A 26228-nucleotide genomic window follows, 5' to 3' on the forward strand; every position below is an offset into this window, starting at 1 on the left:
AGGGCCAGGAAGGAAGGGGAAAAAACCTTGTCTGCTGTTTGACAAGAGGAGAGGAAGGGGGGCAGGGTAAGCACTGCCGCTGCCATTTCGCTTCTCCCTTCAACTGCCCCTCCAGCACGGCCTGGCAGGACAGCCAAGGAAAGGGGATGTCTGAGGGACAAAGGCAGAGGGGAGCCTCAGGGGGAGAAGGGAGGGGGCCAGGGGACTGGGCTGACCTGAGAGTTTGCCAGAAGAGTCCAGTGAGGGGCCTGGGGAGAGAGAGACCGCTGCAGAGGAGAGGGGTGTCTGCAGGACAGAGGGCAGCGAACCAAAGGGCAGAGGGCGGTGCATGAGATCTGCCTGCAGATACCTTTAGGTGGCAGGTACTGGGTCTGCGAGCAGTGGAGGCGACCACTGGCACTGAAGAGGTAGGAAGGGGCTCTGGCTTAGGGAGGTTGACCTCAAAGGGTCAACAGGGGTCTGGAACCAGCGGCCTGTGAAATGCCAGTCAATCATTGACCAGCCCCTGAGACAGGGGGAACAGGAGGCTCTGTGTGTGTGTGTGTTGGCACCAGAGTCTCCTCCTCTCTGCCTACCTCACCAGCCAGTCTGGGGTCAGAGAACTGAAAACAAACAGAAAAAGGGAGGAGACAGTCCACAGTTCGAGGTCCAGGCCACAAACTGGGGCCTACCCCACAAGGGCATGGTTTGCTGGGAAATTGCCTGTGTGAATTAGTTGGAAGGATTCCCCTGAGAGTAGGCACAAGGCCTCTCTGGGGCCACAGGAGAGTAATAATCTTGAAGCTTCTGATAAGAAAAACTGTCCTTTGTTAAGGTGGCCTTTTCAGAATGCTTGCAACCTAACCCCTGGGAGGCCACTCTCCGGGCCCAGGGTTAGCCCCTGTTGGGTCCCCAGGGTAGCAAAGGAGCAGAGCCCAAACTGACACAGCAGACCCTGGGCACACTGCTGGCCTCCCTCAGTCCCTCACCCCCATCTCAGGATTGCAGGCCCAAAGCCTGGTGAGTTTGCCTTCCCCCCTCCCTAGGCTACTTTGCCAAGACAAAAAACACTCTTGTGCTCTTGGCCTCACCTGGCTTTAATCATGTGCATGAAGTACCTGTGACTTCCACCTTGGCCTGTGCACACACAGCTGTCTGTGATCCCATGTCCTGTGCTGTCCCTGTGTTTGTACTGATTGCTTACCATGTAGGGGGTCTTCCCATGGGCAGTATCTGGGCTGTGTGGCCTTGAATAAGGCTTCACTTTGCCGTCTGAGATATGAGAGATTTGGACCGAATGGTTCCTGGTCACAGTGTTTTAGGATTTGGTGCGGGGGGTGGCAACCCTTTCAACCCCTACACTTGTCCCTTGAAAGCCCCACTGAGTCATCTCTTTAGCAGATTCTTTGTTTCACAAGCACTCAGTCTTCCTGCTCCATTCAAACGTTCAGGATCCCAAGCTCACCTCACTTGCTGCTGTAGATACAGATGACTAGGAAACTCTTGCCTATGGCTTTTGGTTGGAGAAGAGACTAGGAAGCTTCCAGAAGCATAAAACTATGGCAATCACGAAGTCCTGATCTGGAGGGACAATTCCAGTTTCAGATGATTTCATTCACTGGACCAACATTGCTGATGCCTCTCTTTCCATCCAATCATCTTTAAGATCCAGCAATTCCTCTTCCAATACATCTCAGCTTTCCCCACCTCTAGCACCAGCTAATGTAAGCCTCTGTCAGTTCTTCTCGAGGCCAAAGCACTAGCCTTTCATCTTCCCTCTGCTGCTCTTGCCCCCTTTCAATCCCGCGTTTCCCCCCAATAACCAGTCAGTTTTTTAAACATAAATCTGATCATTTCATTCCCTCCTGTGCTGAAACACCTGCCAGTTGCTTCCCATTGCCTAAACACTTCACCATGACCTGAGACCAGATAGAACCTGGTCTCTGGCCTTCACTTCAATCTCACAGCCTTCCAGCCACACAGGCTTCTTTTCTGTCTTCCAAGATGTCAAGCTTGTCCCTGCCTTAGGGCCTTTGCGCTGACTGTTCCCTCAACTTAGAACAATCTGCCCCCAGGTGTTAGCAGGGCTGGTTCCTTCTAGTCATGCGGGTTTCAGCCCAAATGTCACTTTCTCCAAAAGACCTCTAACCATCCAGTCCAAAGTAGCCTCCCCCTCCCTCCCCATTCCCCTGCCCTCCCTCCCTAGATATAACTCGACCCTTGTGACTACATGAAATTGTCCTTTCTGCATTTTCCCTTTGTTTTTAACTGATGGCATATACAGACAGCAAAAAGTTCTAAAAGTACAATAAAAATTGTTTCTTGCTTTCCTGTCACACAGTTCCACTTCTCCCTAGAGGCAACAACTATTTCCACTTTCTTATATATCTTTTAGATATATTTTCTAAAAAAAGAAAATATATAATATATGCTCTTATTTTTTCTCACATGAGGTGAAGTGTACAGACACACAAGTATACTGTTCTATATCTTGATTTTTATACTTACCAAAAATACCATGCAGGTTTTTCCATGTCAGTACATTATAAATCTGCCCCATTCTTACTAACTTCTGTTCAGCATTCTATTGTAATTATAAGGAGCTCCCTCAATTCATGCAATTCATTCCCTATTGCTGGATGTTTAGTTGTTTCCTTTTTTGTTGTTGTTGTTATTGAAAATAATCACCAGTGCTGCCATGAATAGCTTTGTACTCATCCCATTTTTGCACTTGTGTAGGTATACCTCAAGATTGTGTAGGTATACTTAGGAGAGGGGGGAAGGTAGAAGCATGCACTCAGTAGTAGAGTGCATGCTTAGCATACATGAGTTTCTGGGTTCAATCCCCAGGAACTCTATTTAAAAAATAAATTAAATAAATAGATAAATCTAATTACCTGTCCCCCTCCTCCACCAAAAAAACAAAAACAAAAACAAACAAAAAAAAACACCTAATAAAATCACAAAACTAATATTAATATACCTAGGAGAGAAATTCCTGGTTAGAGGATCTATGCAAATTACTGGATTAAAGGGTATGTATATTTTACAGTCTGATGGTGCTAATTTATCCTACATAGTGGTCATACTAATGTGACCTTACATTAACAGTAAAATTATTTTCGTCTTTTGTTTGATACTCATTTATTGCCTGTCTCCTTCCTCTGATCTTGAGGACAGTACCTTATTCATCATTCTGTCCCCCGACACCTGCATATGGTAACTGCAAAAAATTGTTGATGAATAAGAAAACCTCATTGTAGAATATCTCTCAGTTTTTGTTCTAAGAATATGGCCAATTTGCTCATGAGCCCTCAGCACACTGTACTATTTGCTTTGTCTTTCTCTTCCCTGGACTGGGAACAATTTCTGATTCATCTCTTCTTTTCCCTAGTGCAGTGACTGACACCCAGTAGGGCTCAATAAAACTGAATTGAAGGAATGAATCAAAGGCTTTGCAGCCTATGACTCACATAGGAAACCAAATGCAAGTTAGGAAGCAGATTAAGCTGAGGGGGCTCCGTGGGGAAGGAAGGGGGGAAATCTCTGGGCTGAAAGTGGGCACTCAGAGAAGCCTGGTAATTGTGTAGGGCTGTTCTGGCAGGAAAAACCCTCAAGAGATGTCCCAGAGAAACCACACCTCATCTCCTGCTAGGACAACATGACAGATGTCTCCACTGCCCTCTCTACCTTTAATCTAGGACTGTGTTCTCCATCAGGTGTGTAGCCATGAGTTTTCAAGGACCTATGAAATGTCTGAGACCTGAACAAATTTTCAATGTTAGCTCCAAAATATAACAAAACTACAAAAAAAATTTTATTAAATGTGTACAAAATGTAACAATATGTCAACTATTTACAGCAACTCAATTCAACTATATACTGTTATAGATTTTACTTAATATGGGTGCTGCCACATTTTAGTATGTTTGATATAATATAGGATGAGGCTTCCAAAATTGGAACCTTAAAATTTTTAAAAGAGCCCTATCTCTACCTCAGAGTTCTCTCAAAAGAAGCCCTGCTTTTTCAGTATTTCATCTTCTTTAGTCATAAATTTCCTCATCTTTATATGGGGATCCTGATAAAAAGATTAATCCCAGCATTATAGTAAGGACAAAATAAAATAATGTATTATAAAAGGACTGATCTATCAGGTGCAAAGTTCATATTAGCACTCAGTTGTTTCCGGTCAGCTCCTGGAGGGCTGAGTTGTTGTTTTGTTCATTTCAGCTTCCCAATCAATTATCAACTGGGTGCTCAACTCCAGGGGACACTATTCATGTTATATTTAATTAGAAAAGTCACCATTCACAGAAAATACAATGTGAATGGGGCTCCCCTGAGCGCCATTCACAGAAAATACAATATGAATGGTGCTCCCTGGAGCCGTGCCTTGCCTAGCTTGGTGCTAAGGCTAAGGGCTCAGGAAATGTTTGCTGAACGAGTGAATGAATAGGATCCAATTTAACTTCCAGCTCATTCCAATTCTCGAGATAAAAAGGAAAAGTTGACCAGGAATGAAGAGAGTAGGGCAGAGGAAAGGCAGTCATTAACCTACACACACACACAAATTATGCATCTGGCTACGAGGTGTCAATGTTTCAATGAGATGGATATGTGTGTGTGTGTGTGTGTGTGTGTGTGTGCACGCGCGCTGGTGGTAGTGTGGGGAGGAGAGGTGATACTAAAGCTAGTATCCTCCTATTCCCAACGGTCTTCCTCTTAATTTTCCTTAAAATACTACACCTCTGCTATCTCAGGTGGTCTGAATTACGCTGGTGATCTGACAGCTCTGGTTTGGCACCCAAAATCTTAACGCTGAATTACGTTGTTCATTCACTTAAACAAACAAAAAGAAAAGACCTCCCAAAACCAACATGTTCCTAGCGCCTACCGTGAGCCAAATTCTGTAATTCTGTGCTAGTGCTGGTAATAGAATGGTAAACAAGACAGCGGACGTCCCCACCCTCCCTGGGAAAACAGACTACTGTATGTTGTATCACCCTCAGAAGTAGTGTTTAAGTTGAGACTAGGAGAATCAGCAGGAGTGAGAGTAAGAGTGAAGCAGACGAGGCAAAGAGAGGGGGCTTGAGAGACATAGCTCCTTGAGGTGGGTCTGAGGCAGAGGAGTGAGGGAGACCAATGCGCCAGCTCATGCTTGTGGAGTTATGATTTTATCCTGAGGCAAGTAGGAGCCAGTAAAGAATTTTAAGAACGAAAATGACATGGTCAAATTAGAATTTTTGGAAATAGAGCGCGGAGTGGAGGGGGTATAAGTAGATGCAGGGTGTGTTAATAGCCTACTGCGGCTGCCTCGGCGACAAATAATTATGTCTTTAACCAGGGGGATGGTGCCAGTGAAGATGGAGAAAAAGGGACAGTTCTTAATACATTAGGAAGTGGAAATCTGACAGGGCTGGGGACAGAAAAATAGCCCTATCTCAAATAGACCCTGGGGAAGAAAGAAGACGGCTGTTCATAAAAGACCACTTTATTTTGCTTCTTAACCCACCTGGCGTCCCCCTCTCCCTAACCCCTTCGCCTGTTACGCGGAGACAATAGTAAGGCGAGGGGCGGGGCCGGCGCCCACAGAAATCCGGGAACTTTTATTTAAACTCGGGAGGACGTCAGCGGGGAGTAGACGAAAGAGCACAAGGCATTTCCGGTTACTCCGGAAGTGAAGGCTCCTACGTTCCTCCGCCGGAGGAGGACCGGGGTGAAGGGATGGCCGGGCGGACGGCGAGGCTGGTGCTGCTAGCTGGTGCAGCCGCGTTAGCAAGCGGCTCCCAGGGCGACCGCGAGCCCGTGTACCGCGACTGCGTGCTCGGGTGCGACGAGCGGAACTGCTCCGGGAACGCACTGAAGCACTTCCGCTCCCACCAGCCAATCTACATGAGTCTAGCAGGTAAGCTCCACCCCGCGGCAGGCCCCGCCCACTGGTCTTGGCCCCGCCCATTGCTCTCCCCAGTGCCCCTCTGCTAGCAGTACCTTAGTTTCTTCCTCCAGGTCCATTATGAGGGCAAGTGAGTGGAGCCCCTGGGTGATGAGAGGCTCGTCAGCCAGGAGCCTTCATTTATTTTTTACTTGTTCAGTCAAATGGGCATTTACTACTTCCTGGGTACAAAGCCCTGGAATGACACTGAAATCAGACCAGATTCCTGCCCTTAGAGACTCACAGTCCCCATGGGGATATTAGCCTTCTCAAGTGGAAGGCAGGGGATGGTTTGAGCCTAAGAGACTCCTAGCTTAAGCAATAGAAACATTAAGGGAGGAAGGAATCGTTTCTGGCTATATTATAGAGGTGGGGACAGCAATTATCTTCGAACACTGGGCTTCTGGATGATACATTAAATTTAGACCTGTGGCCATAGTGGGCACTTACTGTGTGATGGGTGTCAAAATAGTCAATTAATTTTCACAACAACACTTTGAGGTAGATTCTCTTAACCTGATTTTACAGATGGGAAGACTCAGAGAGGTTAAGCGCCCTGCCCAAAGTCACACAGGCAATAAGTGGTAAAGTGGAGTTTTGAGTTCTGGCCTGTTTGACTATAAGTGTGTTCCCTTTATTATCCCTTTACATTCCAGACAGAGGGAACAGAGGGTGGAGGCCCTGGACAGATGTGGGAATATCCAGCAGCTTGGCTTACTCAGGGAGCAGAGTGCATGGAAAGGAATAGTGGGAAATAAAGTTAAAAAGGCAATATGGGGCCTCAAAAGTCAGACTGAAAAACCTGGGCTTCATTTTCATAGGAGGAGGGTAAGACAGCAAGAGTTTCTCACGATCAGTGAGCACAAATCTTGTGCTCAAGAAGGGCAAACATAAATCCAGGTGTCCACAGATGAGTCCATCAGATGCCAAAATCCCCATCTTGGGTGAAAGGAGAAGGGAAGGAACATCTCTGTTTGCTCACTGCCTGCCCCAGCTCCCCAAAACACGTACACACACACACACACACACACACACACACACGCATACATACATCTTTCCCTTTTGGATATGTCACACCATCTCTCATCCACTCAAGCAGGAAGCCAGCATTTTCAGATTTCTTCTGGTTCTCTTCCAACCTGCAAGCCTTTTTGGCCTGTGTTGGAGCTTGGGCCCCATTCCAGCTCTCTCCATGCATCCCCATGCTAGGGAGTTTACCAGGCCATATTTATCTGTTTCAGGCTGGACCTGTCGGGACGACTGTAAGTATGAGTGTATGTGGGTTACTGTTGGCCTCTACCTCCAGGAAGGTCACGAAGTGCCTCAGTTCCACGGCAAGGTAAGTTGGAGGGTCAAGGTAGGTTTTTTGGACCGCACTGTCCAAGCAGGCTGAGGTGTGGGGTGATGAGTGTGTGTTTAGGGCAGGTACCTGTTCTTCTCAAAATATGCTGGTTGTCATGTAATCAGATGGGACCACTGTGTCCTGCTTTTGGATTTGAGGTAACAAGATCTGGGAGGCTTTGGGGTCTCCTCAGGGAGTGGTACTGGGTTTCTTAGGGTGGTTGAGATGCCCACCTTGCTACAAGGACAAATTTCCTGCCTCCCATAGCATACTCTCTGTTGTTTCTTCAGTAAGAGTCTGGATTAAAAGAATAATAACCCCTCAGATTGCCCAGTGAGGCACAGCTTGCTGATGCTTTTTGATCCAATATGATTATTGGATTATTCTTTCCAGTTTGTCACAGAGTAAGCTGAGGCTCAGTGGTAGAGGGAGGATTAGGACTTGTGTCTTCTAGATGGCAGGTCTGTGCTCTTTCCATTAGGCCATGCTGAGCCATCTACACTGGCCCACCTGGTCCTCCCAGTGCTGTGAGTGCTGGCCAGGATAGAAGGATGACCCTCTGCCAGGGACTGAGGGGAGCTCATTGACCTGAAGAGGGACTACACCTGAGACTTTGAGGTCCAGAGCTGAGGAAACAGCTGGGGACCTGTTGATGCAGCAGGTCAAGAAGAGGTGGGTTGGACCAGCTGGGGGTGCTTGCCCCTCAGGCCTCCTCCATGTGCTCCTTTTTCAGTGGCCCTTCTCCCGGTTCCTGTGCTTCCAAGAGCCAGCTTCTGCTGTGGCCTCTTTCCTCAATGGCCTGGCTAGCCTGGTGATGCTCTGTCGCTACCGCGCCTCCGTGCCAGCCTCCTCCCCTATGTACCCCACCTGTGTGGCCTTCGCTTGGGTAGGTAACCTGCAGGATTCCTGCTCTGCACCCTCATCTAGGAAGGAGGAACTCTTAGATCCCCATTCCCACCCACCTAGCTTCCCTTCTGTTTTGCAGGGCTAAAGTTGCAGCTATGGGGTGGTCAAGCCTGGGGAGAAACAGGGAAGGTGCCAAATCAGACCTTCCCTTTCTAGCAAAGTCCTAAGTCAGGCTGTTTGAGAGGGAGGAAGAGAGGAAAGAAATACTGTTCTTGTCCTGAAGCAGGAAGCCACTAAAACATCCAGTCGGGCAATTTACAAACCCAGAAGGGAGATGGGTGGTAGGGAGCATGCTGGGACTACAGGTCTTTCCAAGGACCCCCCTGGAGGGTTTGAAGCACTATCAACACCAGCTGAGGCCTGGGGGCAGCCATAGCACTCCGTCTAGAGCTCAGCCTGGTCTTAGACCATCCCTGGAGAAGCCAAAATATGTTCCACCTGAGTATCCAGAGAGGGCTCTGAGCTTCGCAGAGTGACTGGTCAGAAGAGCTAGCATCCAGGGCCTGGAATTGTGTGAGAAGCATGGAATGTGGTACAGTTATGAACTGCAGAAACCTTGGGGAGGGTGTGAGAGTAAGGTTCAATGGATGTCTCTAGATCAGAGCTACCACCATAAGCCCACTCACTCACCTTCCTGCCATCAAAGCAGCCATTCGTTCCTGTATTGAGCACCTACTATGTGTCAGGCACTCTGTTGGGTGCTAGAGATCCAAAAGTATATCAAAACAGATGGATTCCTGGCCTCTAATACTAATCACATAAGCACACAATTTTTTTTTTATGAAAAAGCAAGATTATTTAATAAGAGTTTCAGAACCTTTGAGCCATCAAGTAGGAAGAAAGAGGAGAAATGCTTCTACCTTTGTTACAAAGATACACTTTACCAAATTGTTGATGCCTTAAGAGAAAAGATTTCTTTCAACCTGGAAAAACATTAAAGAACCAGCCTTATTTTAAACACAGATCCATAAAAATTGTAATCATCCTCTTCAGTTCGTTCAGTCCCATATTATTCTTGTTCTGTACGAACCCAGTTTTTCCATTAGTTCTTTTGACCTTGCCTGATGACGGAGAGTGACAGTGACAACTCCACGAAATATGCAGGGGTTTTGTTAAGGTCCATGTGATTTGCCCAGTGAACTGGGTGCCTCAATCACAAGAGATTGTGGAAGGTGTATCCCACGTGGGAAACATTTTCTAACAGTTTCTTGGCCACCATGAGGTCATCAGCTGTGTGGTAAGGGAAGGCTTCCACCCCTTCAAAACACACGCACACAATAACAAGAACATATTGATAACCTGATAACCCACGCCAGGTGGCCGCTGAATGAAGTCCAGCTGCAAGTATTCACGAGTCTGGGGCCTCTGCTTTAAATTCTCTGATTCAGGAGCAAACTGTTGCCACATTACATGGACATCAGGATGGCAACAGTCTGGTGATGAGGAATCATTTTTTTCAAAAGCAGAATGACTTCATCCACATGTGCTGCAGTCTTTATAGATTCTGTTACTGCTGCCTTTGCATGAGAATCAGCCAGGAACTTCTGCAGAGACTCAGGGTTAGTCCTTTTAGTGTGAGTCTTAATTCAGATCTGCAATCTCCTGGTTGCAGCTCGCCAAAGATGTCGCCGATAGGTGCAACTGGTGTTCCAGGTTTTTGTCCTGTCCCAGAAAGAATTCAGAGACAAGACTTAGAGGTTAAAAAGGTAAAGTGAGGATTTATTAAAGGATGGATAGTACACTCTTAGGGGAGAGCGGGCAGGCTCAGGTGAGCAGCTGCCCACATAAGCACACAATTGAATGTAAAACTTCAACTAAGAACCAGTGCAGTGGAGGATGGATAGGTGCTGGAGGCTGTGTGATGGGGTCTAGACTAGTACAGGGCGGCCCTGGGAAGGCTTCTGTGAGGAAGGTGTATGTGAACTCAAATCAGAATGATGAGCGAATGTTAACTAGGTGAATCCGGGGAAATTGGGAATTGTGTACACAGAAGACTCAGAATGCTCACTGGCAGGAGTGTAGGTTATATGAGGACCTGAAAGACCAGGAGGCCTACCATGCAGGAAGCCTGGAAGTGGGGTGGGGGGGTGAGGTAGGTGGGCAGGTGGGCAGTGGGTAGCCTGGGGGGCACATGAACACTTTAGATCCCGACTCTCAAAGCATCAGGAAGCAAGGAGGGTTGGAGAGAATGGGCTTCATGAATAGACTTGCCATTCTGGCTGCTTTGTAGGGAACAGATTGGAGGGGCAGGCGTGGATGAAGGGGCTAGTTGGTAGTTTTAACATAAGGCACAGTAGCTAGACTAGAGAGGAGGCACTGGTGTAGGGAAGGGGGTATTAAAGAGGAATGTGTTTGAGCTATGCTTTGGAGGTGACATTAACTTTTTTTAATGTATTTTTTTAACAGACACGTACATAGCTCTTGCCAGGCACCATTCTAAGCATTTTTATAAATATTAACCTTGTTAATCCCATAATGAGCTTATGAGGTAGGTAGTATTATTATCCTCAGTTTACAGATGAGGAAACTAAGGACTGGAGAGGTTAAGTAACCTGCCCTAGGAGCCAGGGTTTGAATCCAGACATCTGGCTCCAGAGTCTACACTCTTACCATCTTGGCTGTGCTGATAACCTAAGATGAGAAGAGAGAGTCAAGGATGCCCCCCCATGCTGCTTCTGCTTATGAGACAGTGATAGAAGCTGTGAGTGTGGCTGCGATCACCAAGGGGGAACTTGGTGAGGAGAGGTCTAGGACGGAGCCCTGAGGATCCCCCAAACTCAGTGGCTGAATAGAAGGGGATGAGCCAGAAGCAGTGGCCAGAGGGTGGGTGGAAAACAAGGTTACCATGTGGCTGGGGGCCCTGGGACAAGGACAGGAAGGAGAGAGTAGGCCATTCTCCTGAATTCTGCTTCAATCAAATAAGACCCAAGGCCTAGATCTGACAACCCTGGGGTCTCTGAGGACCTTGGGGAAACTGATAGTGTCGGGGTGCAGAGAAGTCCCTGCCAAACCTCAGACTTGAGAGATGGGGATCAGAAGAAGGGCAGGAAGGAAGCTGTTAAGCCTCTGGGGAATGTGGATCCTCCTTAATACTTTCCACTCAACAAACAGTAAAAAATAATTTTTATCAATTATGGAACACCGATCATGTGATGGGCATTGTCTTAAGTTCTGTACAAATGTTTTTTCACTGAATCCTCATAATACTACTGTGAGCTCTGCGGAAGGCTCAGAGCGGGAAAACTTGCCCCCAGTGAACAGCTAACAAGGTAGTGGATAGTGGAGACAGGTTGGCCTCCAGGGCTGTCTGGATCCGGGGCCTGAGCACCTAGGCCCTCTCTGGGCTGTCTCCATGTACTGCGATAGATGATGACTGAGCATCTACTGTGGGTAGAGACAGCGGGTAGCACTTGTGGAAGCTGGAGCCCCTGCGCCCAGGAGCTAAGCCAAGTGGGTGGTGTAGGTCCAGCCAGTCTGGGAGGCAGGATGGAGGCAGAGGCGAGGAGGACTCAGGGAGAGAGCCTTGGAAGCTGAGGTGGGGAGACCACATCCTGCGAGGGGAGACATTTTCAGGGAAGCCCAAGGTGGAGGAGAGGCTTTATCTGGGAGGTGCAGGCCTGGTAAGGCTTAGACATATACAGGTCGGGGGAGACAAGGTTGCATTCCGGCATTCCAGGCTGGGGTCACAGCCCAAGCAAAGGGACAGAAGTTAGACAGTGGGGGACATGGACAGGCATCCTTGGGAAGGTCGGCCTGGCCACAGCATGGCTGTGTGAAGGGGAGTAGGGGGAGGTAAACCATGGCCCAGAGAGGGCTCTGGGTGCCAGGCTGAGGGACAGGGACTCTTTGTGGGCTGGGCCTAGCATCAGCACACCCTGTCACGGACATGAGTGGGATGGAGCCGTTACTTCCTGTTCAGACTTCGCAGAGAAGGGCGTTTGGTCCTGGCCAAGAAGGCAGGAAGGGCAGGGAAACTGAGGAGAGCACACCTGTCCCCTTTCCCTCGGCATTCTTCCAGGGACACTGCTTGCTGGACCCCTGCCTGCACCACCCCTTCACCCCTGCCCCTGTCAGAGAGCACAGAACAGCCCTGCCTGGACCCTCTGAACATAACTCAGAGCCTCCTTGGGTAGAGGCGCTGGTCTGAGGGGACTTCAAAGGCTCCCAGCCTTTGTCTTCATGACATGTGCCAGCGCCCACTGGTCACTTCCCAACTCTCGTCTTGATCTCCCTGATTCTTGGGTCTTTCATCTCACTGGCATCTGCCACTCAGCTTCCTTCTTGGTGAGGATCACATCTTCCAGGTGTACCTTGCAGTCCAGGGTGACCAAGTACCCTTAGGAACAGAGCAAGAGATACTAGGTGTGGGGAGGACAGATCATGGGGCCTGTGTCTTAGGGTACCTACTACAGGATGTGGTGTCCTGGGACATGGGACCCCTCATGCCCCCAGTAGGCCCTTGAGGGACAGAGTCTCAGTGCCCACACTCCCTTTGATGATCCAATTTGCATTTTACTCTTGCTCTTTTGTCCTGTGTGTGTTTGTAAGCAGGAAGGATCCTGAGCTGTGTGGAGGGTGTGGCAGCAGACTTAGTCCTGGGCTAGGTTTTCTGGAGCAAGTGGGGCTCCTGATTTCTGTTGGGGTCAGGTGAGATGCCCCCCTAATCTGCTCTAGGTTAGATCTTGGGGAGGAGGGGTGGGTCTCAGTCTTTTTCTCCAGGAATTAGCAGAGCTCATAAAGCTTTGGCACAAAAAGTCAAGCCCTGCCTTGATATTTAGACCTGAACTTGGGCTGGGTGGCAGCCAGGCTTTGGAGGAGCCCACCAAAACTCTGTCCACCAGACCTCAGGGAACTGGGGGCCCCTGCTCTCTGCCAAAGCTCAGAGGCCAACCAGTTCTCTGCCTCTTTATCCAGTAAGGAAAGGTCTTCAGGGTGAGGGTGAGGGTGCCAGGAAGGCCCAAACTGTCTCTACAGGATGATTTATGGAGGTGGGGACTAAGTGTACCCTACCTCTGCTGAGGAAACTATGAGAAGAGATAGATTAAGGCTACAGCAGAATGATAGCTAGACTTCAAGAAGGACTTCCCTAAGGTCAGACAAGAGTCAGTGGAACAAGCAATGGCAAGAAGTCAAGGAATCTTTTTTGTTGCTGGAGAAAGCTCTCCTCCCATCTCCATCCACTTCTTCCCCTCTTCTCTCTCAGGAGTGAACCAGGGCAGGCTTGCCTTGCCTGAGGCAGGGGTGAGACACCGTGGCCTCTGGGGGGGCCCAGGATGGCAACAGGCATCATATTTAACATTCTGCCTCCCCCACTTCTGAGACACCGAGCTATTTAAAGACCCACTTGTCCCCACCGCGGCGGTGTCAATGACAGCCCCGAGCACTGGGGCTTAGCACTGGGGTCGAATTCCTGACAGATCTGGCTCACTTGGCATCCAACCAGTTTCACGGCTGTGATATTTTTGTCTCAGTTTTCTTATTTTCCAACAGACTGAAACAGCCTCCTGCCCTCCCTCCACCCAGCCTTCCTTGTCCCCTTCCATTTCCACTCTCGTTGGCACCCTGCCTCTGGCCTCCCCCTTTCCTCAGTGTTTACGCCAAGTTCTTGGCGCCCATCACCCTCTTGGCCCGTCTGATTGGCCATTTACCCCTCGGCCCCCCCATTCTACTCAGGCTTGGCTGTGGAGTCCGGGAGCCACTGTACACTTGGGCTTTCCTTTCCTTCCACATCCATGTCCCTCTGTCCCTTCGCTGGAGTCTTGGTTACAAACTCTGAGTGAAGAGAAGTTGTATCTCTGCAGGGCATCCTGGTGGGAGAGTGGCTCAGGGGCAGGGAGGAGGGGGCTCTTCCTACAGCCAAGGCATCTGCATTTTGGGATCAAGAGACTCTGGGACCCCAAGGTTTGCCCTGCGACATTGTGACCCTTGAGGAAGAGAGAGGGGGTGGTCAGGTGAAGGGAAGTGGTGGGGGTCAGTCCCTGGACATGATGAAAGAAACTGGCCTTTATGGGCCATCTACTGTGTGCCAGGCCGCAGTAACATTAACCACTTCCTGTGCCTGGCATTTGACAGCCATCATCCTCACAACTCTCTTCCGCAGTGGGTGCTACTGTTAACCCCGTTTTGTAGGTGAGGTAGATGAGGCTCAGAGAAGTTGTTACTTGCTCAAGATCACACGGCTATTTAGGGGCTGAGGCAGAACTTGAACCCAGAGTCCATCTCATTACTGAGGCTCCGGACATCCTGCCCCCAGCCTGGAACTGTGGGATGGGTCTGGGCAGCTGTGGGAGACCACCCTTTCTCTGCCCAGATGTCCCTGGCCAGTAGGGAGAATGGGAGGCAGGCTTGGCTTCTGGTCTGTGAAGTGGTGTAAGGGCCTCATGCCAGTCAAAAGGGTGGGGAGAAGAAATGCCTAATGTTTAACCCCATCCTGGGCACTGTGCTATACACTGTACTTGTATTGCTCACTAAAACTTTATCAACACTATTATTATTCCCATTTTACAGATGAGAAAACTGAGGCACAGCAAGGCTAAATAACTTGCCCAAGGACACACAGAAAATGCAGAGCCAGGGTTTGAACCCTGGCAGGCTGGCCCTAGGGCCTGCATTGTTAATGACACTATCTCCCAAGTCTGAGGAAAGGGTCAGAAGAGGAGCCCCCCCCCATAATGGGACAGTCCCCAGGGGAGAGGGGACTTTTCAAGGGTGCAGAGTCCAGGCTTCAGGTGGGTCTGTGTAAGTGGAAGGCACCCCGGGGAGGCAGTTGGACAGGGACTGAGAGCCTCCACCCCTGTCCCACAGAGCTAAGCCCTGGCCCTGTGCACTCCCGCACGCCCCGCCACCAGCCACCACTTAGCTCAGTCCTCTTGTCACCTCCCCCTGCCTGCCATGGGTGACAAGGAGGCCTGGCTGGCTGCCATGCCCTGCTGCCTTCCCCTCATCTGCCTTTCACATTTGCTCCAGAGCCACTCTCCTCTCCAAGGATGTCCCTGTTCCTGGCCGGCCTAGGAATATGTGATCACCTGGGCCCTGTCTCCAGCCCCCAACCTGCTTCTCTCCCCACACTGACCCTGAGCATCACAGATTCTGCTCCGTTCTGTCCGGTTTTCCAGCCTTCAAACCACGTGTCCATTACTGTCTGGGGAAGGGGTAGCACCAGGGATGGGACGAGATGGCTTCCTCAAAGAAGGAAGCAGCCTGACCTAGACTAATTACTTGACATCAGGGCAGGAAAGAGCATTTTTACCAGCCCCTGATTTGTCCCAGGGGGAAACTCGGGCCTAGAAGGGCAGGGCTTTTGCCCAGGTCATGAGGAGCATAAGCAGCGAGACTCAGGCCGGGACACAGGCCAGACAGGCCGACACCAGGCTACGTGAGCCTCCAGAGACTTCCAGGGCTGACAGGCTTTGCAGTAGAGCCCTGCTGGCCTCCACCCGCCACTCTTCCCATTTCCTCACCAGCCCCTTTGAGCCTGCTTTAGGGAACTTATCCTACCGTCTGACCTTCCTGCCGCACACCAGCTGGAGAGCAGCTTTTTACACCGCTCCCCCTGTCCCCTGCCTGGCCAGTTTCCCTGGTATACTGGACCCAAGCGAGGGGCTCCTGGCCCTTACAACTGGGGCCTGTCCCACCCTAGTGCATCCCTCCTTACCTCCAGGGCATTCCAGGCCAGACCTTGGCTCTTTCTTCCTTTGACACTTTGTCACTGGTTTCCCAGCCCTTCCACCCAGCCCAGAGTATGTATCTCCACCCCAGCCCACCCTTCTTTCAGTAACTCGGGCCTCTGCCATGGATATAACAGTCTACGGAAAAAAAGTGCTGGGGCTCATTTGAAATGATTTGTACTCTCTCCTTGCAGTGAATTTCCAGAAAAAAGGCCTCAAACATTCCCTTGGGCCCTTGCCCGCCACAGCTCCTCCAGCCCTGCTCCTCTGTTCCTCCCAGAGCTCGGAGTGGCAGCCTCTGGCCTGGCAGGTTAAGCAGGCCCAGCCAGGAGGAAGCTGGGCTCAGCTGGCCAGGCTTCTCCTCAGAGACTTGGCCCCAGTGGGATCTGCTGGATCTCCCTCCCTCGCTTGCTTGCGGACACACCCCAAGCTGGCTCAAGCCCCTCCACCCCACCCACCTCATTCCCGCCCCCAGAGGCTGAGGTCACCGGCTCCCCTGGCCGTGCTGGGGCTGTCGTCACCTGCCAGTTGGGGGAGGAGGTGAGGCTCCCCAGGGGCTGTTGTCTTAGCCATTGAGTAACCAGGGAACTTGGCTCTGCTGGAACTGGCTCCCAGGCCAGGCCGGAACCTGTGGAACTTGCAGAGGCCGAGGCCCCCATGGCCTTGGGGGTTCAGGGTAGTGGGAAGCGAGCTGGGCGCAGGTGGAGGGGCAAGTATTTGCTCAGGCAGTGGGCTCCAGGGCCCAGGGGAGGCATGTTTCCCAGCTGGGTAGTGGAATGAATGTGAGCCCTCCAGTGGGGAGGGTGTGGGGGAGTGTGGGGACCCTTTCCACCTTGGGGCGCTGAGCTCACCAGCCGCCTCCCTCCTCAGGTCTCCCTCAATGCCTGGTTCTGGTCCACAGTCTTCCACACCAGGGACACCGACCTCACAGAGGTGAGCGCCCCCCTACTCCATCTCCTACTGTGGACGGTCACAGAGGAGCCAAGAGAGATGGGGCAGAGCCGGCCCTTACTTCTTGTACTGACTCGAGTCACAGAGCACTCGCTCTGTGCTGGGCATTTTAAACCTCTTAGTGCACTTGAGCCTCCCTTGACCCTTGTGAAGCAGGAGTGATTATTGGCTCTTCTTAACTGATGGGACAGCCGAGCCTTGGACAGGTGAAGTCACTTGCCCAGGATCACCAGCCAGCAAAAGGTGCAATCCAGGCTTGAGCCTACAGCTGCTGAACTCCGGACTGCACCCTGAATTTTGCAGTGTGCTCTTAATGTTCTGGAGTCTGGCAGGCACCATATACTAATACCCGGAAAGCCTTGCTGCTGAGCACATTTTTAAAAAATTGTGTAATGTGAATACCAGGTTCAGTGTGTTCTATTCAGGTGTGAAACAGCAACTGACAGAAAAAAATGAGACGTGTCCCTACTGGCCACAGGCCTTGGACTCCTGTGTTAGACTCCAGCTGTGTCTCTGCCCCCATCCCTGGTGGGTCCTCCCTGGGCCCTGCCCTCTGTGAAGCCTCGTCCACCTCCTACTCCCCTCACACTGGCCCCTCATCCAGCTCTCCTTGTCTTCAGAAAATGGACTACTTCTGTGCCTCCACTGTCATCCTGCATTCAGTCTATCTGTGCTGTGTCAGGTGAGCCCGCCTTGGCTGCTATGGGGCAAAAATCAGGAACCAGGCCCTGGGGGCAGAGAGGGGTCACCCAGCTCTCCCCTTGGTGAGGGAGGGGGCTATCCCAGGGCTTTCTTCAAGATCCCTCAACACATACACACACAACCTCCAGATGGTTCTGAACAGGGAGCCTGCGGCTAGGACTAGGGGCCCTGGCTCTTGCCAAGGAGCTGTAGCACTTGGTCGCAGGCCCCCTGGGGATTGGAGGCCTGCCTGGCTGGCCTGTTATGATGGGGTAGAGGGGCAGTGCCTCCCTTGTACAGCTGTTGGGGGTGAGGGGATGCTTTGGGGAATGCTGCCGTGGGCACAGGCCACCCTACGTCTGAGCAGCTCTGGGTGGTGGACAGGACCGTGGGGCTGCAGTGCCCCGCCGTGGCCAGTGCCTTCCGGGCCCTCCTGCTGCTCATGCTGACCGCGCACGTCTCCTACCTGAGCCTCATCCACTTTGACTATGGCTACAACCTGGCGGCCAATGTGGCTATCGGTGAGGTGGGACGGGGGCTCTGGGGTGGGGTTGGACCATCTGCAGAGCTGCTGGTTTTGGGTGGAGGTGGGAGTTGGTGCTGTTTCCAGAGAAGAAGCTTCTAGAGGGACACTTGGGGTGAGGGAAAGGGAAAGAATTTGGGGTGGGAGGGGGGAGGTTGGGAGGAGAGCCTGAGGATGGTCCTGGGGTCAGAGAGCATGGGGCCAGGGGAGATTTTGGGAGGAGAGAAGGTGGCCCAGGGAGTGAGCCTCTCCCCACCCCTACCCGCACCCAGGCCTGGTGAACGCGGTGTGGTGGCTGGCCTGGTGCCTACGGAACCAGCGGCGGCTGCCTCACGCACGCAAGTGCATGGTGGTGGTCCTGCTGCTGCAGGGGCTGTCCCTGCTCGAGCTGCTGGACTTCCCGCCTCTCTTCTGGGTCCTGGACGCCCACGCCATCTGGCACTTCAGCACCATCCCTGTTCACGTCCTCTTCTTCAGGTGGGTGCTCCTTGGCCCCGTGCTCACCTCCTCTGTGCCCTTCGTTGCCTGCTTCTTAGAGACCTCTGTGCACAGGTCACCCACTGCCAGCTTGCCTGCCCCGCCCCGCCCCACTCCCAGGGAACGCTCTCAGAGCTGTGCCTCAGTGGGCTCCTCCCTCGGCCCACAGCTTTCTGGAAGATGACAGCCTCTACCTGCTGAAGGAATCAGAGGCCAAGTTCAAGCTGGACTGAAGGCCCTGGAAGTGGGTCTGCCCACTTGGGGATTCTGTCCCTCTGCTGCTGGCTTCCCTTCTCCTCCCATTCCTTGAGACGATTTATTTTTTCCTTTTAGCATTTTGAACTTGGACATGAAGGGTGTGGGCCCAGAATCATGTAACCTACCCATCCCTTGCTCACCCCCTCATGGCCCTCACAGATCTTGGCATTGGTTCAGATGTGGCCTCATCACATCTGGGGCTAGAAAATGGGCAACCCCTGTGGTCCCTGGAGCTGAACTAGGGTGGAACTGTGTTCTTAGCTCCACCGAGAGGAGAGGTGCCTTTCCTCCCTGTCAGCTTCCTCCTCACTGCCTGGGCAGTTCCCGGAACTCTCTGTCTCACTGGGAGACCAGGCACCAAAGGCCTTTGGAGATTCAGTGAGGTCCCCTTCTGTTACTCTGTGCCCTCCTCCAGGGCACCACTAGGTGGCACTAGATGCTTGCTCTTTGGCTGCCCAAGTTTCAAGGCAGGCAGGTCTCATTCTCCCCATGGGATCTAGAGGGACCAAGCTGTTGGGATTGGGGAGCAGTCTCACCCAGACTGTTACTCCTGTCAGATCCCTAGGAGGCGTCACCACACTCTCCTTTTGGGGCTAGGACCCCAGAGAGCCCAGGACCAGGATCCCTCTGGCCCCTGTGCTGCTGTTGTGGTTGGAAGCCTGCATGTGAGTGTGTAAGGGAGACCATGAGTGTAGGTGACAGGATGGTGGACGTGGGCCTGGGGTGTGTGGGATGCTGAGGGGTGGGCAGTGTGTGAGAGCATTGGCCTTGTGCAGTGTGGAAAGTGGTGTGTGTGTGAGAGTGGTTTTAAAGTGTGTGTGTTGAGGGGTAGGCAGGTTAGTGTGGATGAGGGGGGTATGCATAGACTGAGTGTGAGTGCAGGTGAGTGTGAGGGCCACACAGTGGGGGGAGGTTGAGCAGGATGAGGGGATCGAATCACTGTCGACAACCGTTTATTGTGCACCAACTCTGCACAAAGCCCCGTGTCCCCAGGATGTCCCCAAGATGCGGCTGGGAGTGAGGGTGTCCAGGCTGCATGTGTATATGTGTTCCTTTCTTTACAAACCTCACAGGGCTCCCGCACAACCTCCAGAATCAGCCCCTTGGGAGGCAGAGGGAGGAAGGAAAATGGGGATCCTCCTTGCCTAGACATGGTGGCCACCCCTACCCCAGTGCCCTGCCTGCTAAGCCCCTTTGACACTGCCGGACCCTGGGGGAGAGAGGGGGGTAATCTGAGGGAGGAGGGGAGAAGGCCTGTGGCCTGGTTGGGTTTCCCATCTTCCTGGAGGCAGGCAGGGGCCATGCTGTACCCACACCCTGGTAAAGGTGACCCCTGCCAGTTGCCGGCAGCCATAGCACATTCCTGCTTCACAAGGATAGAATGTGGAGCTCCAGAAACTTTCCATCCAAAGGCAGTCTCTGTGATTGGAGCAGGGAGTCTGGATTCTTGCTCTTTCCCTGCCCTCTTGCCCCTCCCTGGGGGTAAGGGCGCTGTGTTAGGACTTCAACCTCAGGGACTTAGGTGGCTTGTGTTAACCTCTTTTGATACTAAGAACTATTTTAAGGTAGGAGGGTAGCAATGGAAATTCTTAATAAATCAATTCTCAACCTCACCTACCCTTGTGTGGCCCATTGGTGTGAGCAGAGTGGGCTGGAGGGAAGGAGATGGGGCTGGCTGGAGGCAGCAGGCAGATGAGGTCTCTACCCAGGCTGGTGGGAATGGGGATGGTAGGGACCATGTTCAGAGCAGTAGCAGAGTTGAATGGAGCTCAGGTCCAGCCTTTGGTGGAGGCTAGGGGAGGAAGCTGGTGTCCTCCTCTCTCACTTCCCTGGGCCTTTGGCCTAGATGTAACCCCCCCCCCAAAAAAGTTCCACTTGTGTCTCCTAACCATCCCCCTCTCCCCCACTCTTGGGCTCTACTAGGCTCCAACTACTGTTTATTCATTCTTAACCTTCCTGAGCTTCTCCTGCAAACAAGATGGCAGGACCTACTGCCTGTGTGAGGATCTAATGGACCTGACAGGTGTTGGTACATGGCAGATGCTGAATGAGCTCCCTCTGACCCTGGCCTTCCTTAGTCTGGGAAGAATGAGTGGTATAGAGCCTGCCTTCATGGAAGCTTCTGGGGGTAAAAAAGGCCAGGGTTGATGCCCTCCTACCCCCATAACACAGGAGGGAGCTCTGGGCCCTTGCTGCATCCCAGGAGAGCCACAGACTCCACTTACACCAACCAGCTTACACCTTTTTATTAGGTGCCACCTTGGATAATAGGGAATCTGGGTGGGTGAGGGCTGAAAGCACTGGATACACTGGGGCCTCACAGCCCCACCTTCTTCTGGGCCCAGGCGAAGAAGATGCCCTTGACATCATCTACACCCGTCCGAAGGTGGGCAGGCATGATGTAGGTGCGCAGATCACGCACCTCATAGCCGCTACGCACCAAGGCCTCCCTCACCTCCTCCTCACACACTGGCACCACCGCTAGCCTGGCCTCGCCAGCCAGGTACCACGACTCCTCCAGGGCCCCGATGAGGAGGAGGTGCCCCTCAGGCCTCAGAAGTGTGGTGATGTGGTCCAGGGCCTTCTGGAAGCTGGCAAGGTCTGGACTCACAGCCTCCAGGCAGAAAGCAGAGACCAGGGCATCGGCAGGCAGGGGCGCCAGGCTCCCAGTGCCCAGGGGCTGGTGCTGGTGCACATCAATGGGTAGGATCCGCTTCACCCTGGCTCGCAGCTGGCGCTCCTTCTCCTGATAGGATTCACTGTTGAGGAGCAGAAGGCAGGATCGGGACTGGGGCTCTGGACTGCCCATGCTCAGTTCTCTGCTGCCTCCATGGGAGACCTTCTGCCCCACCTTTATCCCCTAGCCCTTACCCCTTGCCCTCAATGAGGCATACATGCTGGCTGTACACGCTCCAATCGAAGGCCCCCGGCTCTTCTCGCAGCCAGAGCCCCAGCTCTTGGCGATTCACCTCCAAGAAATCTGTCATGGTGATGTCCTCAAAGTGGGCACAGGCACTGAGCAGCTGGTATACGGTGGGGCCTGAACCAATGTCAATGAGGGTGCGTCCAGACACCTCACCTGCGTGGGGCAGAGGAATAGGTGCATCGGAGGGCAGGGGTGCCGGGCTTGCCAGTTGCTAGGCCCGTGGACCCCAGCCTCTGTTGCTGCCTCCCTTACCTGCTTCTCCCCACCGCTCCCATTCCTTCTCTCTGGAAATGTGTCTCTGTCTGGAAAAAGGCATTAGCTCCGGAGTTAGACTAACCAGGGTCTGAGTCCTGGCTCCAACACTGAGTGGCTTATCTTGGGAAAAGAACTTAATATCTCTGAGACTCAGGTTCCATATCTATAAAACTATACCTACCAGCGAGGATTAAGTGAGAAATCACAGGTGCCTGGCAGTTTCTCTCTCCCCTTTCCCTTTCCCCGCAGTCTGCATTCTCCATCTCACCTCTCAATTTCGAGTGCTCCGCCCATCTCCATCCACCCTCCTCTGCCTCTCACAGTGATCGATATTACTTCTCTTCCTCTTCTGTTTTCACCTCTTAACTACCTATCCCCATCTGGCTCTCGAGGGGGCCCCTTTAGCTCCCCATGACTTCCTGTCCTCAGTTTCCCCACGCTCACCGGTGGCGAAGGTCTGGGCCAAGCAGCGCAGCTTCCAAGGCCCGACGCCGTCGGGGCTGCTCAGGTCGCCCCGAGGGGGCGCGTAGTTGTTGCGGAGGTAGGCGCGGGGCTCGAAGCGCTGGTAGGCCGAGGCGACCGCCGCCCGGCCGGGGTCCTGGTCGGGGGCCGTTCCTGCAGCGTGACTCCGGTCTGCCCCGCTCATGCTGCTGCTGCGGCAGCCCTGTCCCCCGCTCGCCTTTATCTATGGCCGGACTCCCGCCCCGACCCCTCCGCTGCGGGGGCGGCGGCTGAGTGATGAGCCGCCCGGGGCCACGCGCGCTGCATCTCCTTCACCTCATCCATCTCCTTTAGTGTCGGAGCAGCAGACACAGAGGGGGAACATCCGTCCCCGCCCCTGCTCCACGGTTGCTCCGGCTGCACTCCACCCTTTGCCTCACCTGCCCTGCCGCTCAGCTTCCTACCCCTAGACTGCTTAGACCCCTGCGTCCTCCAGTCCCAGCTCCTCCCGTCGCTCTTCTCCAGCTCCCGCAGCCATTCACCCCCTTTGCCGGGCATCCCATCCCTTCTCTTTTGCGACGATTCGAGTTAGCCCTTTCCCCAGTTCCCAGCTCCCAGCGTGGCCCACCAAGGGCCCAGCACCCCCGCCAGGCTCCTCATATGCGGGACACCGTGTCTTCCTCCATTCCTTAATAAGGTCACCCCAAATCCTCTTCTCTGCCCCGCCTCCCAGCCTCTCTTTCGTCTCTGTCCTCCAGCATTCTCCCCCCGCCCTCCCCCCTTTCCCCGGCCCCGACTCCAGAAAGGACAGTCCGTTCTGACCTCAACCACCGTCGCCCCGGGGCCCCAGAGCGGAGCTCCAGCCCCGCCCATCCGATGGCAGCAACGATAGGGAGGCAAGCGGGGCTAATGCATTTAGCGGGCGGAAAACCGGGCCTCTCCTGCGGGCCCTGCAGGCTCCGAGTTGTGTATCTAGGGTCTGCAGAGGACGGAACGTTCGGGACATTCCCGCCACGTCGGGGGCGAAGGACCCAGGTGAGGACGTTTGAGGGCGCGCGGCGCATTCTCCAGGCTGCCAGGGGACACCAGGGGGCGCAGTCCGAGCCTTCGGGCGCCAAAGGATTAGGCATGTCGCCGGTCTGCAGTCTCTGACCCCTCTCAAATCCCAGCCCACACTCCAGCCCCCTCTGGGGGAGTAGGGCCAGGGCAGGCCTGCAGACTGCTTGGCGTTCCAGGTACCAGGCTGTCAAGATGCCAAGGTCTCCCCTCTTATTGCCCCGAATGGGAAGTGGATTCTGCGAGGCCATCTTCATGGTCTTCCTGGAGTGGGACCCCGCTGGCCAAGTCCAGAGCCCCCTGCCCTGGGTAGGCTACCAGCCCCTGCCAAGTTGGGCCCCTGGCCTCTGTGCCACCCCCCCCCCCACCTTGTCCCAAGAGGAGAGTGTCTTCTTGTTGGGCTAGGCAGCCAGGTTGGGATATGAGTCACCACAACAGCTGCAGGGGTCACAGGCAGGAACCTGACCCCCAATACACACACCCCACTCCCAACAACCCTCCTTGGGCGCCCAGGGCAGGGAGGGTGGAACACCTGACTCCAGCCAAGGATTGATTCTGTCTGGATTCAGAACTGAGAGAGAAGTCAGCTTTGGGGTCACTGACCCTATCCACACTCTGAGTCACAGCTAAGGACAGTTCTGGTGCCAGCCCCCTCCATATTCTCCATGAGGTCATTTAAACAAACCTTGGATGCCAACTGGCCTCCTGGGCACTGCTCAGTGCCAGAGGACTGGACATGGAAGCCAGGTCTGCACAGCAGCGTCCGGATAAGGAAGGGGGGCTGGACAGACAGCACCCTGTTTACAGCTCTGTCCCTACAACACCCCCCACCCCCAAGCATGGGGTGACCCACTAGCTCTGCCATATTTAGCTCAGATGCAGGGCCTGTTCCCAGAAGTGAGCTTGGGGGGACACCAATGGCTGGGCCCCATAACCAGAAGGAAAGAGACAGAACTCTGGCACATGATTGAGCATTTATTGCAGCACTAACAAGAGGGTGTTGGGGGCTCCACCCAGCCTCTGCCCTCTTCACGTCCCCCTCCCTCCAGTCTTCTCCAAGCCTCCTTCCTGGACCATTCCAGATCCCCTGACATTTCCCCTCATCCTTCTTTGCAGCTGAAGCCTGGACTGGGGTCACTCCTCTCAAGGACCTCTTGCCTTCACTAGCATCTTTTGTCCTTCCTCCTGGGGCTAGGGGTACTCGGCTGTGCTGGCCCCCAGCTCTCCACCCTTATTGCCCACCGTCTTTGCTCCCCTCCCTTTGGGAACATAGGAGACCCAGGCATCCTGGCCTCTGGCTCCCTCCTCCCCTAGCCCCCAACTCTGGGCAAACTACAAAGCATCCATGGCCAGCAGCTCCCCTCCATGGTCCTAGCCAGGGAGGGCCCAGCCCAGGACAGGCACAGTGGGGCCCAAGTCACCGTCCCTCTCAGCCTCTCTGTGCTTCCTGGGACATGGAGCGAGACAGGGAGCGACGAAGGGCACCGGGCTTGCTGACAGGCACCACGGGGGGCAGCTGCTTGGTGATCTCGTTCACGTCCTGGCGGTCCATACACTGGCCACCCAGGGCTGTTTCCAGCGCCAGCAGGTCCTGCAGCTGGATGGGGGTCTCCTCGCGCTCCTCCTTGGCACCCACCTTGGCGGGGGTGAAAATGGGCAGCGGCAGCACCCGCTGGTAGGGCAGCTGGTACTCCTGCAGCCCGCGGCCGAGGATGCCCATCCGCATCACGAGCCAGGGGGAACGCTGCACCAGCGCCTGGCACTGCCCCTGCTGGTGGTAGGTTTCACGCCGCAGGGCATCCTCCTCATGCAGGGAGCAACTGGGAAGGAGAGAGCAAGGGGACTCTGAACTCCTGGGAGCTGCTGCCCTCAGGTCGGGGCCTGGGTGACGGGGCTTCCTGGGGCTGCCAGGACCTGGGGTGCAGGAAGGGCGACTTGACTTCACTCTCCCCAGTGGGTCCCCTCCTTGCTCCCTCCCCCAGCTTCTCCTGGGCTTTGTGCTCTGGCCTAGTAAGGCTCAGGGAGGGTGCTCTAGGGGAGGGGAGGAAGGACGCTGGCAGGCCAGGACTCACCCCTCCTCAGGCCGTGTGGACAGTGTCAGATCCTTCCACTCAGCCCAGAAGGCCTCTCGGTGCTCACAGTCCTCCTCGGACACCTGGCAGCTCAGCTCTGAAGTGGCCATGATCACTGCTCACTCTCTCTGGACTCTGATCCTCCCAGGTCCTTTAAATAGCCCCCTCCTCCCCCTCCTCCAGGGGCTATTTTCAGCCCCTCTGGCGTCAGATGCTATAAACAGAGCCAAGACTCACTGATGGGGGACTCTGGGCCCAGGGCGGGGCTTGGGGTACCTGGACTCTGGCTGCCCCCAGGTCAGAGGTCAGCTCCTGAAGAGATCAAGATAGTCTGGTGGAAGCAGGGGTCCTCAGAGTGACACCTCCAGGTGTCTGTCACTCCTCAGACACTATCTGGAGCCAGGCACATGCCCAGCCTCGTGCCACCTTGGCACTTGCCCTCTGCCCCACCCCCTCCTCCTCACCCAGGGAGGACAGCGGTCTGTCTGTAAACAGAGGAAACAGTAGAAACCAAGGCCCCCTCTGGGCTCTGTACCAGGCCCGTCGACTCCCATCCCTACTGCTCTCCTCTGCCTGGGCTCGAGGGCACATCCCCTGACAGTGCCCCTCAATGCAGGAACAGTGCTGCCGAAAGTCCTCAGGCGTCTGCACCTGATGGCCTGGTCCCCAACTGCCACTACACCAGCAGGGGTACTGGAAGCTAATTCTATACCTGCGATTCTGGACACGAAACTTGGCCAGGTATGTTTTCTTTTTGCA

General features: G+C 53.7%; 3 protein-coding genes across 4 annotated transcripts; 1 reads left to right on the forward strand and 2 right to left on the reverse strand.

Annotated features, from left to right (window-relative positions):
- Window positions 1-5587: 5587 nt before the first annotated feature.
- Window positions 5588-20332, forward strand: PGAP3 (post-GPI attachment to proteins phospholipase 3). 2 transcript variants are annotated; one of them, XM_006214250.4, is made up of 8 exons: window positions 5593-5887; window positions 7156-7253; window positions 7990-8142; window positions 16700-16762; window positions 17401-17462; window positions 17846-17982; window positions 18257-18461; window positions 18631-20332. In XM_006214250.4, the coding sequence occupies exons 1-8, from the start codon at window positions 5707-5709 to the stop codon at window positions 18692-18694; spliced, it is 963 nt and encodes a 320-aa protein (XP_006214312.1). In that variant the 5' UTR covers window positions 5593-5706; the 3' UTR covers window positions 18695-20332. The 2 variants fall into 2 exon arrangements, with proteins under 2 accessions (XP_072794896.1, XP_006214312.1); XM_072938795.1 differs by lacking the exon at window positions 7990-8142 and having other exon boundaries at window positions 5588-5887.
- Window positions 20333-20940: 608 nt separating this feature from the next.
- PNMT (phenylethanolamine N-methyltransferase) lies at window positions 20941-22958 on the reverse strand. Its single transcript, XM_015247913.3, has 3 exons — window positions 22345-22958; window positions 21591-21798; window positions 20941-21478 (listed from the first exon to the last, which is right to left on the reverse strand). The coding sequence occupies exons 1-3, from the start codon at window positions 22544-22546 to the stop codon at window positions 21037-21039; spliced, it is 852 nt and encodes a 283-aa protein (XP_015103399.1). The 5' UTR covers window positions 22547-22958; the 3' UTR covers window positions 20941-21036.
- A 1394-nt stretch (window positions 22959-24352) lies between these two features.
- Window positions 24353-25607, reverse strand: TCAP (titin-cap). The gene is made up of 2 exons (XM_006214248.4): window positions 25470-25607; window positions 24353-25217 (listed from the first exon to the last, which is right to left on the reverse strand). Exons 1-2 carry the CDS (start codon window positions 25577-25579, stop codon window positions 24827-24829), a joined length of 501 nt encoding a protein of 166 aa, XP_006214310.1. The 5' UTR covers window positions 25580-25607; the 3' UTR covers window positions 24353-24826.
- Window positions 25608-26228: the final 621 nt, after the last annotated feature.

The sequence above is a fragment of the Vicugna pacos genome, chromosome 16 (assembly GCF_048564905.1).
Source record: "Vicugna pacos chromosome 16, VicPac4, whole genome shotgun sequence".
Lineage (NCBI taxonomy): Eukaryota > Metazoa > Chordata > Mammalia > Artiodactyla > Camelidae > Vicugna > Vicugna pacos.

Bases quoted from the DNA above. Each gene is read 5' to 3' on its own strand.
- TCAP (XM_006214248.4), bottom strand. From the start codon at position 25,579: ATGGCCACTTCAGAGCTGAGCTGCCAGGTGTCCGAGGAGGACTGTGAG. The intron at 25,218-25,469 runs GTGAGTCCTGGC...TCTCCTTCCCAG, and splicing joins TCCACACGGCCTGAGGAGGG to TTGCTCCCTGCATGAGGAGG.
- PNMT (XM_015247913.3), bottom strand. From the start codon at position 22,546: ATGAGCGGGGCAGACCGGAGTCACGCTGCAGGAACGGCCCCCGACCAG. The intron at 21,799-22,344 runs GTGAGCGTGGGG...TGCCCCACGCAG, and splicing joins GGCCCAGACCTTCGCCACCG to GTGAGGTGTCTGGACGCACC. The intron at 21,479-21,590 runs GTAAGGGCTAGG...GCTCCTCAACAG, and splicing joins TGCCTCATTGAGGGCAAGGG to TGAATCCTATCAGGAGAAGG.
- PGAP3 (XM_006214250.4), top strand. From the start codon at position 5,707: ATGGCCGGGCGGACGGCGAGGCTGGTGCTGCTAGCTGGTGCAGCCGCG. The intron at 7,254-7,989 runs GTAAGTTGGAGG...CTCCTTTTTCAG, and splicing joins TGCCTCAGTTCCACGGCAAG to TGGCCCTTCTCCCGGTTCCT. The intron at 17,983-18,256 runs GTGAGGTGGGAC...ACCCGCACCCAG, and splicing joins GGCGGCCAATGTGGCTATCG to GCCTGGTGAACGCGGTGTGG.